This window comes from Ornithorhynchus anatinus, chromosome 6, assembly GCF_004115215.2.
Source record: "Ornithorhynchus anatinus isolate Pmale09 chromosome 6, mOrnAna1.pri.v4, whole genome shotgun sequence".
Taxonomy (NCBI): domain Eukaryota; kingdom Metazoa; phylum Chordata; class Mammalia; order Monotremata; family Ornithorhynchidae; genus Ornithorhynchus; species Ornithorhynchus anatinus.
The window spans coordinates 11,213,380-11,225,672 of record NC_041733.1 but is presented as its reverse complement, the minus strand read 5'-3'; the positions used below and the strand labels follow the sequence as shown (position 1 = coordinate 11,225,672).

At 62.1% G+C, this 12,293-nt stretch overlaps 1 protein-coding gene across 3 annotated transcripts in view; it reads right to left on the bottom strand.

Moving 5' to 3' along the window:
* Positions 1-498: 498 nt before the first annotated feature.
* DRP2 (dystrophin related protein 2) overlaps positions 499-12,293 on the bottom strand; it is a 29,542-nt gene continuing 17,747 nt past the window's right edge. For 2 of the 3 annotated variants that reach the window (XM_029066944.1, XM_029066945.2), the window contains exons 10-23: positions 11,710-11,771; positions 11,350-11,424; positions 9,807-10,008; positions 8,977-9,062; positions 8,081-8,238; positions 7,384-7,550; positions 6,073-6,184; positions 5,802-5,938; positions 5,041-5,106; positions 4,781-4,846; positions 4,349-4,495; positions 3,603-3,840; positions 2,290-2,410; positions 499-1,882 (exon numbers count right to left, since the gene is read on the bottom strand). In XM_029066944.1, the coding sequence (XP_028922777.1) occupies positions 1,758-1,882; positions 2,290-2,410; positions 3,603-3,840; positions 4,349-4,495; positions 4,781-4,846; positions 5,041-5,106; positions 5,802-5,938; positions 6,073-6,184; positions 7,384-7,550; positions 8,081-8,238; positions 8,977-9,062; positions 9,807-10,008; positions 11,350-11,424; positions 11,710-11,771 (1,762 nt within the window). In that variant the 3' untranslated portion in view covers positions 499-1,757. 3 annotated transcript variants of the gene reach the window in all.

Genomic DNA, 12,293 nt, shown 5'->3' with positions numbered 1-12,293 from the left:
GGCCTCCACCCAGCGCACCCCTCCCACACCCTGCCATCTACCTTGGCTGAGGGAAGGTGTCGCAACCTCCCACCCTTTCTCTCGGACCCCACGGTGCCAGGGCCTGGGATCGAGCAGAGCCCAAGGGAGATAGGGATGCCCCCAGAGCCCCAGCTCAGACGTAGAAGAGAATCCCCAAGCCTTGGGATGGGTTGGCCCTGCAGTCAGTCCCTCTTCCTTTCCTCCGCTCCCTGCTCCCTTCTTTCGCTCCCCCAAGATGGGGCCATTTGAGAAGGGCGGCGGGCAAACTGGGATTAACTAGGATTAGTCTGGACTGATGCCTGAGCAGGTTGGAAAGAGAGGAGGCAGTGCCCCCCCCGCCCCAAGACACCAGAGTCTTTTTGCCTGGTGAAGAGCTGGACGGGCCCCCCGCTCGGGGCCCCCCCACCCCACAAAGTGGCCTGGCAGGCCCCAAGGTCTGGGCTGGCAGAGAGAGCGAGGAGGAAAGGGGACGCAGGATGAGGAATTAGGATTTAATGTGCAAGGGCGGGAGGTGGCTGCGGGGGAATGGCTGACGTACAGAATGTATATATATACAGAGAGAGAGAGAGAGAGAGAGAGAGAGAGAGAGAGAGAGACCCAAGCAGATGAAATCTGCTCCAGAGCTCTTGGTTAGAAAGGTCGGCTCGGGACAAGGCAGCCTGGACCCCGGCTGGGCCCCGAGCCCTGAACCGCCCCCCTCACCTGGCTTCAGTGACTCGGGGCACCCTGGCCAGGCTGGGGGTGTGGAGGTCACCATGCCCCCAGGAACAGAAAGCTGGCCTGTCCTATCGGTGGTGTGGTCTGGGAAAGGTGACCAGCTCCTTGCACTCCAGTCAGAACAAGCTCACCCACCCTGACCGGCCGTTAGTTTCCTTTCTTCTCTCGGCCCGCAGCTGCTGCCCGGTCAGTGGATGGAGCCCCTCCCTCTGGACTCCCCTGCATCTCGGGGCCGTTCTCCAGAGGTCTCCGGAGGGAGGGTGAGACGGCGGGCCGTCCCGACTGTCCTGAAGAGGGACGGGCGGACCGGGGTCGATGCCCAAGTCCCCAGCTGGGGCCTGGCCGGCTCCCAGGAAGCCGGAAGAAGGGAGCGGGTGGAGCCGGGGGAAGCCGGGGGGTGGGGGGAGCTGGGATAAGCCAAACCTGTTAGCGTTTCTCTGGTTCCTCTGAACATCAGCCAGCGCCGGGAGGAGGCCGCCGGGAGGGTGTCTCGCCGTGGAGGACCCTGGCATCCCCGGGCACGGGGATGGCCCGGCACCAGCACCCAGCTGGCCTAGCGCAGCTTTGGTTAGCGAGGTTACTGCTGGGCACAGCAGCTGGCAGGGGTGCTCACACAGGACTGCCCACACTCTGTGCGCCGCTGGCGGGCCAGGACTCTCGCCCAGCAGGCCGCCCCAGCTCGTGGATCTCCCTACGGCCCCCTGAGGGGCAGAGGGTAGGGGCCCCAGTGCTGGGGGCTTCACTCCCACTCAGGCTGTGTTCCACAGTGACCCTCCCCACTCTGGTGCCCCAGGAGCCCCCCTACCCCTAGAGGAGGCAGCAGCCAGCAGTGAGGGCTGACCCCTGGGCCGGCCCTCAGGCTGCCCGGGCCGGCAAGCCGCTCCCCCCGGCCCAGACCTCGGGCAGTGGGGTCCCAGCAGCCCTGCAGCAGGGATGAGGGGAAGGGCTGGGCTGGAGCAGAGAGGGGGCAGAGCCCTGCCAGGCCAGAAAAGGGAGCGGGGCCCGTGACCTCCGGCAGGTCAAGAAGCCAGCAGGGCGTTAGGGGTCGGCTCGGGGCTGGGAGCGTTGGGGAAGGCATTCCGCAGTTTCTCCATGATGTCCTCCAGGCACAGGCTGACGTCCTGGCTCTTGGCGACTATTTCATCTAGAGGGCAGAGGGGACTTGTGGGAGAGGGCGGACAGGATGGACAGATGGGGTGGGGCCAGGAGCGCAGATCAACAGGGCGGGGAGGAGGGGGAAGACGGGCAGGCGGACGGGAAGGATGGACGGGTCGGGGAGGACAGGCGGAAAGACAGGACGGGGAGGATGGACAGGACGGTGTGGATGGGCAGATGGACAGGGCAGGGAGGACGGATGGGCGGACAGGATGGGGGTGAAGGACGAGGCTGCCCGTTTGCCGGTCTCCACCTTGGCTGGGAGCGGCGCTCGGCCAGCAGGACGGGGGCTCCGCGTTGTGCAGCCCAGGGTCGAAGCCCGGGGAGTTTCCCATCCGACCCCAGTGGTTGTGACCAAGGGGCCCCTCGGGGAGAGGACGTGGGTCGGCGTCTCACCGGCCACCTCGGTGTCTGGGGTGTTGTGCTCCCTCTCCCTGGCGTGGCTTCCCTCCGACGGCTGCGGGGAGGAGGCCAGCGAGGAGCCGGCCGAGCCGGTCCCGTCCAAGTCTGCCGGGGGCTGGAGAGACACGCGGAGCCCTGACCCGGCTGCTCGGGACCATCCGGGCCAACCCCTTGCCTCCAGGGAAGGCCGGGCCTCATCCACCCCGAACAGAGACGTGAGTCCTAAAAACCTTCAGAGAGGCTTTCCCATTCCCCTCGGGAATGGGCAGAGCTCAGAAGGCTTTTTTGACTTGTATCCTACATTCCGCTTGTTGCCATTTTAGGTCATATTTGGAGAAGAGAAACCTGAGCTGCCCACCCCATATCCCACATCACTTCCCATATTTGCAGAAAATTGTGTACTCTCCGCCTCTCTTCTTCAGGCATAAGTGGCTGAAATGTCCCACCAGGATGCTCCAGGTGGGCTCTGGACAGCCCCCAGAAACGGGACCCTCGGGTAGGCCCCGAGCACCAGAGATCAACAAGGTAAGAACCCCCGAGAAGCAGAGTGGCTAAATGGAAAGAGCCCGGACTTGGGAAGCGGAGGTGGTGGGTTCTAATCCCGCCTCTGCCACTTGTCAGCTGTGTGACTTTGGGGAAGTCACTTCACTTCTCTGGGCCTCAGTGACCTCATCTGCAAAATGAGGATGAAGACTGTGAGCCTTTCAAAGGACAACCTGATGACCTTGTATCTCCACCAGTGCGTAGAACACTGCTTGGCAGATAGTAAGGGCCTGACGGATACCATCATTATTCCCCTTCTAGACCGCGAGCCTGTTGTTGGGTAGGGATCTGTTGTCGAATTTTACTTTCCAAGCGCTCGGTACAGTGCTCTGCACAAAGTGCCCAGTGAATACGACTTAATTGAATGAATGCGTAACGAATACCACAGAAAACAAAATAAAAAGTCCAGGTATCCGGCCTCCCGGCTCGGCTGCGTCACCCTGACTTGCTCCCTTCATTCCCCCCTCCCAGCCCCACATCACTTCTGTACTTGTCTGTAATTTTATTTATTTATACTAATGTCTCTTTCCCCTTCTAGACTGTAAACTCACGATGGGCATGGAATGTGTCTGTTGTGTTGTACTCTCCCAAATGCTTAGTACAGTGTCCCGCCTATATTAAGCGTCCAATAAATACGACGGTCTGACTGGCTGACTCTGCTCCCACTGTCGGTCCACCCACCCAGTCCCGGCTCCCCTCCTTCTCCCATCCCACCCACCCCGGTAGCCCCGGAGCCCCCCCACTCCCTGGGTCCCCAGGCCCACCTGCAGGAGCAGCTCTCGCAGGCGCTGCAGCTGAGACTCCAGCTGCTTGTTGTGGTCCTCCAGGATCTGCATGCGGGTCTCCAGGCGGCTCTTGTGCTGCCGTAAGATCCGGGCCTCCGCCAGGAGCTCCTCATTGTGGGGGTCCTGGGCCGCCTCGGGGGTCCCGGCCGCCAGGGGAGGGGCCTCGCCCGCCTCCTCGTGCTGCCACTTGAGCCGCCGCAGCTCCCCTTGGAGGATCCTGCAGGGCCGGGGAGTGTGAAGTGCCCCCCCCCCCCCGAGATGAGCCCTGCGCCCCTGCCACCCCGGACAGCCCAAGTGGCTCCGGCCGGGGGCTCGGCCCCCCATCCCGGGGATCGGTTGCGATTCCCGAGTCCCCTCGGGATAATAATAAAAATGATGATGGTACTTCTTAAGCGCTTACTATGTGCCAAGCACCGTTCTAAACGCCGGGGTAGATACAAGGTAAACAGGTTATCCCACGTGGACCTCACAGTCTTCATCCCCATTTTACAGATGAGGTAACTGAGGCACAGAGAAGTGCCAAAGTCACACAGCTGACAAGTGGAGGAGCCGGGATCAGAACCCACGACCTCTGACTCCCAAGCCCGGGCTCTTTCCACTAAGCCACGCTGCTTCTCAGAAGGCAAGGCCAGGCCCAACGCCCCCCTTTCCGTTCTCCAGGACAAGCTCCTCCTCCCCCCTGAACCTCCACACCCAACCCCCGGGCACCCCTCGTCGCCCCCCACCGATTCTCATCCTCCAGGTGAGCCAGGATCTTCTCCAGCGTCCCCTTGTCCTCCTCGCCGGGCGGGCTGCCCTGGGCCTGCTGCCCACCGGCCGGCTCGCGGTCCGTGATGGGGCTCGAGTGCCGCAGCAGGTACTGGTCCTCGTCTCTACCACGGGAAGAGTGGGGTGGGGGGGTGGGGTCTGAGACCACGTCAGACCACGGTGGGCACGGGGGTGGGGATGAACACACCTGCATACCTGGGCACGGGGGGTTGGGGGACACACATAGCCACCCATCCTCCAACTAGGTTCAAACCAGACCCCGCCGCCCAGGCTCATTACCCCCCTCCCTCCGGGGCCGGGGCCAGCCTCCCCCTTGCTCCCAGCTGTGGGTGAGACGCGGGGTCGGGGGGCGATCCCGGTGGGGGACGGGGCACGCGCCGCGGACTCACATGCTGTCATCCGGAGACTGGCTGTCGTTGAAGAAAGAGCAGTTCTGACTTTCCATCTCAGCGAGCCTGGAGGGGTCGGGGGGAGTGGGAGTGACCCCGCTGGTCGGGGAGGCCCAGGCCGCCCAGCGGCTGACCCGCATCCGGACAAGGGCGGGAAGCCCGGCATCAAGCAGTGCGGGAAGCCCGGGATCATGCAAGGCCTCTGCCCCCTCCCGCAAGGATCCCTGACCGCCGTGCTCTCCCCGCCAGGACCCAGGTACCTGCTGGCAAAGTGCTCGATGCGAGAGTGGGTGTCAGCGTGGGGCAGCACCGGGGAGGAGGCAGGCCTGAAAGAACAGCCGCGGCCCAGAGTTCGGGCGAGCCATCCGCCCGGACTCAGAGACCCACCTACTACACCACAGCTCCGGGGGGTTGCCGGGGAGGGTGCCGCCAGTGGCCTCAGAGCCATCTGACTCACTGCATAGAGAGGAATCCCTCTCCCAGATGCCCAGATTGTGCTCAGAGGGGCCGGGGGCTTGGTGGGGGACTCACTTGGAGATCTCACATCCCGGGGCTTGGGGCAGGGTACTGGCAAGGAGGAGCAGTCCCGCCCTCCTCGAGCCCTCCTCCCCGACCCCCAAATCCGGGTCACCCCTTCCCAGGATCACTGAGCTAGGCAGCGCGATCTAGCGAAGAGAGCCCGGGGGTGGCAGTCCCGAGACCCGGGTTCTAATCCCAGCTCGGCCCCCGGCCTGCCGCGGGACCGTGGGCCTGTCGTAACGTCTCCGGCCCACAGTTTTCAGCTACGTCAAATGGGCAGGAGACACCTACTCTCCCTGCCTTTTGGACAGTGAGTCCTTTGTGGGACAAGTCTGGTGTCTACTGAGATTTTCTTGTCCAGCTCAGGAGGGCATTTGACACACAGTGAGCGCTCAATCCACTGCGTGGTCACCGCCGCTTCCCTGCCCGCTTCCCTCCCTCCCCGGGGTGTGACCGGGAGCTGGCCGTGGGGGACGGGAGCGCGATGGAGTTCGGCCCTCACGTCTCGCTGAAGTCAGCCTCCAGCACCGACTGGACGGGCAGGTAGCCCCTCTGGGGGTGTCTGCTGAAATAGTGCTTCGACCGGAACTTGTTCTTCAGGGTGGTGGCGAAGTCCCGCATGTTCTCGCTGGACGTGGTCTGGGGACAGGAAGGGCTCCCGTCACCGAGCTCCTCCGGCCCGGGGGACGGGAGGTGGACCGTGAGGCCGCGTCCCCTGTTCGGGGGCCCCGGGGATCAGGAGGGCTGAGGGGGAAAAGGGGACGGCTCCTCACCGGGGTGTAGTACTCCATGATGGGGTAGTGGAGCTTGTTCCCCTTGCTGGCGCGGCCCGTCAGGAAACACATCTGGCAGATGTCCACGTTGAACTGCTTCAGGCTCCGGTACCTGGGGAAGGGCGGGACCGGCGAGAGTGGGCCGAGAAGGGCAGGGAGATCCAGAATCTCTCCTCCCCTCCCGATGCGGGAGGCACAGGGACACGCTAGCCCCGGCCCCTCTCCCGTCGGCATTATGGCAAGACCGCCCCACCAAGTGATGACGAGAGCAGTGGTGGCGTTTGTTAAGCGCTTACTATTTTCCACTGAACTAAGCGCTGAGGTCCATACAAGATAATCAGATCGGACACAGTCCCTGTCGCACATGGGCTCACAGTCTAAGGGGGGAGGGAGAACAGGCATTGAATCCCCATTTTACAGATGAGGAAACCGAAGCACAGGGCAGTTAAGTGACTGGGCCAAGGTCACACGGCAGTGCCGGGGCTTAGAACCCACGTTCCCCGTCTCCGGGTCCGTGCTCTCATTCATTCATTCAATAGTATTTATTGAGCGCTTACTATGAGCAGAGCACTGGACTGAGCGCTTGGAATGGACAAATCAGCAACAGATAGAGACAGTCCCTGCCCATTGACGGGCTTACAGTCCGGCTATGCTGCTACTCGCTGGGGTCTCAGTTTTGTTTTGGGCAAAGGTTTTGTGCCACCACAGTTAGGAATTTAAAATGTGGGGCGAAGCACCGTCAAACCAAGCTGGTAAATCAGCCCCATAATCTACCAGCTCCCCTCCTTTCCTCCCCCTACCAGCCCACCCTCAACCATGGAGATACAATGGTCGTACTGGACAACAAATGAGAGGTTCCCCTTGGCCAGGTGATCCCGTTTCAGCCGAAGCGGTAGCTAGAATTCGGAGCCAGTTGGCAGCACGGAGAAGAAAGCCCCTCATGACTACCCCTCACTCCCTGCCCCACCCCCGGTTCCCAGGGGATCTCCCATAATTTCTGTGCCTAGGGTGGGGTCAGAATGGTACCAGCCACGGGACCAGACGATAAAGCCCCGCCTGGCGCTGCCTGGGCCAATCACGCTCACACTCAATGCCCCATCCCCCTGTTGAGGACGCCCGGGGCAACGTCCAGATGCTCCACCACCTACGCGGCTTGTAAACCCGTGTCCCCAAGGGGTAAGTCCCACTTAAACTCTGGGGGTGTGGACAAGGGGGTGCCCTCCACCTCCCCTAACACCCACCAGCCCCAGGTCTCGGTAGCCGATCGGGCATCCCTCCCCCGTGGCCCTCTGGGTCTGGGGCCCGATGTACCTGAAGCCCTTGATGGGACAGTGCCTGCAAACCGAGCACTTGGTCTGGTGTTTGACCGGCTCGGCCAGGGCCACACGGTGCAGCACGGCCAGCCACACCATGGACTGCGGCTCCAGATTGGCCCATTCCAGGAACTGGGCCACCTCGACCACCGGCTTCCCCGTGCTCTGGGGACACAGAGGGAAGGAGTGGGGGGGAGGGAGGACTGAAGCACGGCAGGCTGGGTGGCTCCGGTCCCGGGGGGCGCTAGGCCCAGTGGCTACCAAGGCTCCACCCTGGCCAGGATGGCGGGCTCTCGGGGACGGGGCGGACGACCCGAGAGCCACGGCCCGGGTGCCCGGATCCCGTCTCGCTTGCACGGCCTTCAGCGGCTTTGGGGTTCTGCATCTCCCCTTGCCCTCCTGCCCCACCCTCGGCCACCCCAAACAATCCCCCTGGAGTCGGTGCCCACATCAAAGCTGCCGCTGAGGGGTACCGGCAGGGTGGGCGATGGGGGTGGGGGGGGGGAGAGCAGCCGGTGACCCGGTCCCTCCTCTCCTATCCGCATCTCCCCACTCAGAGCCTCCGCCCGGCCCCCATTCCCAGCGGCAGGAGTGGAGGTGGGGCTGTTGGCCTTCCTCCAGGCCGGGTCATTTCCCCCCCCTCCCGCCTCCCGTCCCGTCCCTCCTGCCCGGGGAGGGCCGGGCTTGGCGCTTACAAAACGGAAGCAGCTGCGGATGCTGGGCTCCACGTTGCTGCCCCCGAAGGCCGCCACCTCCCCCAGCTGGCGTGGGACCTGGATGGCCTCGTGCAGCAGGATGCCCAGGTGCCTCTGGTCACACAGGCCGCCAGGGTGAGCCACCTGGCTGAAAAGGTCTGCCCGGGACCCGCGGCGTGGACAGGGGACAGGCGGGGGAGAAGAGGGGCCGGGCCGAGGAGGTGGGAGGGCGGGGAGGGAACAGGCAGGGGATGGGGAGGAAGCCAAGCGCTTGTCAACCCGGCATCCTTTTAGCCTGCTTGCTGCCCTAACCAACTAGGGTTCAGCTACCGCAGGAGCCTCTGCCCCTGGCTCCCTGTGAGGAGAAGGACGCAGGGGGTCGGGGCCTCTCGGGCCCTTTAGGAATCCCAGCCTCCCGCTTGGCTTCCGCCGCCGGCCGGGTCACCCCTGCCCGACCTTCAGCCCCTCCCCACTCCTCCCAACATAGACCCGGTATCCCCCGGACCTGGAAGGAGGTGGGCGCCCGGGAGCTGACCCCCATCTCTGCCCTTAGCCAGGACTCACAGCTCTTCTGAGGTTGGGTGGGGGCGGAGGGTGTGACTCACTCCAGCTCCACCCAGGACCCCCACAGAATAGGTCCTCAAGACTCAGACCCTCAGGGCCACGGGGGTCTCACTGGGTCCTTTCTTGGGCTTCTTTCCCCTACCCGGGGCCCCCCGAGCCTGCCCTCTACCGCCCCATGATCCCCCAAGCCTACCCTTTGCCACCTCCCCAAGATCCCCCAAACTCGTCCTCTGTCACCCTTTCCGCCCTCCGCTGAGCGGGGCGCTGCACTCGGCCTGCCCCCTCCCCCTCGCTGGCCCCCAGCATCGCCCGGCTTCAACCACGGGACTCACACTGGAATTTCTCTTTCACGTCTGTGCCGCACAGACACGCGATGCCCGTCTTAAACGAGAGGGCCCGCATCTTCCCACTGCGGCCGCTGGTGGAGTGGACAGAGGTAGAGAGCAGTCAAAGGGTCGACCCTCCCTCCTCTGACACACGCCCCATCGCGTGGGCCCCGGGGGTGGAAAACGCCCCTCGCCCCAGGCCAGAGCCAGGCCGGACACTGTAACAATGCCCCTTGCCCCATGCTGGCTTCCTGCTGCCCTTAGAGCCCCAGGCAGTGTCTTGGGGTTGGGGGCGGGGGAGAATGGAGGAGAGGGAGAGACGAGATGGTGACCCAGAAAGAGAACAAGCAGGCTTCTGGGCGCCAGGCATCCAGACGGACTCTGGCTCTGTGCCCCCGCTCAGGAGGCCTGGCGACAGACTGGCTTTCCCCGAACCCCCGGGCTCCCTTTGGCAGACTGAGCCCAACCGGAGCCTCGGGAGAGTTCAGCCGGGCCCGGCCCAGAACTGACCATCAGCAGACTGGGGGCAGCTGGGCCTCAGATGATCTCCAAGGGGGGAGGGGGAAGGGGCTGGACATGGGCACTGCCCACATCCGGGTCCTTGTCCTAGGCATCTCACGTATATCCTAGGTGACAGGGTCCTCCCAGCCCCGGATCACCAGTGAGGGACCTGAGGAAACCCGAGACGAGGGTGGACAGGAGCTGCCCCCGCCCTATCCCGGCCGGGGCAGGGCTTCCGCTCACCACTTGGGGTTCTTGGGAGATGGGCAGAGAGGGCACAATGGGGTCAGGGGGCAGAGAGTGAAGCAGCCGGGGGGGGGGGGGGGAGGGCGCACCTGTCGTAGACATTGAGCAGCCAGTTGAGGGTCATGTCCACGCAGAGCGGCACATTGACCAGAATGCCCCTCTCCTCCTCCAGCCTCTCGTAGAGGGCGGTCAGGCAGTGGATGACCTCCACCACGTCCATCACGTGCTCCCCTGGCTGCAGCTCGTGCTCGTTGAAGATCTCCAGGGCTGTGCTCAGGGGGACCAGGTCCACTGGGAGAAGGGGGAGGGCGGCAGTCAACTCTGGCCCCTGCCCTTGCCCCAGACCACCTGCCCACCCTCGTTGCCTCTGATAACGGCCAGCCTCGGGCCCGAAGGGACCAGCGGGGTGACCTGCCGGGCCCAAGGCTGACAGCCAGCAGCTGAAGTAGCCCTCAGTAGGAGCAGCTGGCCAAAGGGACCCCACATTCCTATGACCAACCTGATTTTTTTAAATCTACCCCAGAGCTTAGTACAACGCTTGACACATAGTAAGCACTTAACAAATACCACAATTATTATTATTATTATTGCCGAGAACTGTAGTAAGTACTGGAGAGAAACATCAAGAGGAACACAAGATTGTTTTGGGGACTTTTTAGCAATGGGGTTTCCAAATACATAAAACGGTGAGCAGGAAGTTTAAACCACTGCAAACTTTTTTTAAACAAGTCCAGAGAGTTTTGAGGGGAGTGTGTGTGTGTGTTTGCTTTTGTTTAACATTCACTTGGGTTGTAAGTGCCACGCAGGAAGAGTGAGTATTTCACTCTGCCGATGACAAGTGAATCGGCCCTAGCTGACTGTGGCCTCTCTAGCCCCATTCCCCTGTGGCTCCACATATAATAAGCGCTTATTATGTGCCAGGCACTGTACTAAATGCCAGAATAATAATTACGGTATTTGTTGAGCGTTTACTATGTGCCAAGCACTGATCTGAGTGCTGGGGTAGATACAAGGTCATCAGGTTGTCCCACGTGGGGCTCACAGTCTTAATCCCCATTTTACAGATAAGGTAACTGGGGCACTGAGAAGTTAAGTGGCCTGCCCAAGGTCACACAGCAGACAAGTGGATGAGCCGGGATTAGAACGCAAGTCCTCCGACTCCAAAGGCCGTGCCCTTTCCACTGAGCCACGTTGCTTGTCCCGCATCCAGAGTTCGACTCTGTTTTGTGCTGCCCAAGGGCACTAGGTAACTGCTCACCAGCTCCAAGATGAGGACCCTTCTCTGGCTTGGTCTGTTCGCTCACTGCCACAGTTACACTGGGGACTTGTAACTCCTTGTGGGGAGGGAACCAACTCTACCAACTCTGTTGTGTCTCCCAGGCGCATAGTACAGTGCTCTGCCCAGAAGGAACTTGATCAATATGACCCACTGCGCTTCTCTGAGAGCCAAGGCCAGAAGCCCGTTAGCTCCCCTGCCGCAGGCTGGCCTGTCCCTCCAGACAGGCAGGACTTGGGGGCCGGTGGGAGAGGGACCAAGAGGAGGGTTTCAGCTTGGCAGGGGGAGGGAAGAGAGGCAGTGTGGAGTGGTGGAAAGAGCACGGGGTGAGGACCGGGAGGGAGAGGCAGACGTACGGCGCAGGGCCTTCTGGACTCGGCGCAGCTTCATGGCCGTCCGGTACGCGGAGAACTTGATGTTGTTCAGCTCGGCTGGAAAGCGGCAGAGAGAAACGCGATTGGGCTGGGTGTGCGTCCCTCCCCCCTTTCCCCACCACCAGAGGGTGCAGGGGGGCAGGGGGGCAGCTAGAGCCGGCGGGTGGACAGAACCTGAATGGCCAGCTCCACCCAGGACCAGCAGCGTGGCCCACACTCCTCCTCCCCTCCGGGGGGGTGGGGTGGGTGAGGGCGCCCGCCACAAGCAGCTCCACCCACTCCAACCCCAGCTCCTCTGCCCCGCCCTACGCCATCCAGCCCTTCCTGTCGTCCCCTTCTCACCCAGGGTTTGGTACAACTCGGTCATCTTGGGGTGGTCCCAGCAGGTAGTCTGAGCCTGGTGGCTGGAAACACAAGGGGCCGGCCCAGTCACGGACAAACAGTGTCCCTTCTGCCCAGCCTGGGTGTGTGTTCTTGTACACGCACCACACACACACACACACACAACACACACACAATATAATACTCCCATGGGCCCACAGAGCCAAAAACACAAGGGTCTTCATTTAATCAATCGTTTCTCCTGGGTGCAGATGTGCAGAGCACTGTACTATGCACTTGAGGGAGTACAATTAATACACATTTTTTTATGGTGTTTGTTAAGTGCCAGGCACTAAATTAAGCACTGGGGTAAATACAAGATAATCAGGTTGGACAGAGTCTATGTGGGACTCACAGCTTTAATCCCTATTTTATAGATGAGGTAACTGAGGCACAGAGAAGTGAAGTGACTTGCCCAAGGTCACCCAGCAGACAAGTGGCAGACAGAGCTGGGATTAGAAAATCAGGTCCTCTTGCCAACCAGGCCCGTTCTCTTTCCTCTGGTCTGCTTCTCAAGAGAAGTGAGAGACACGATTTCGGCCCTC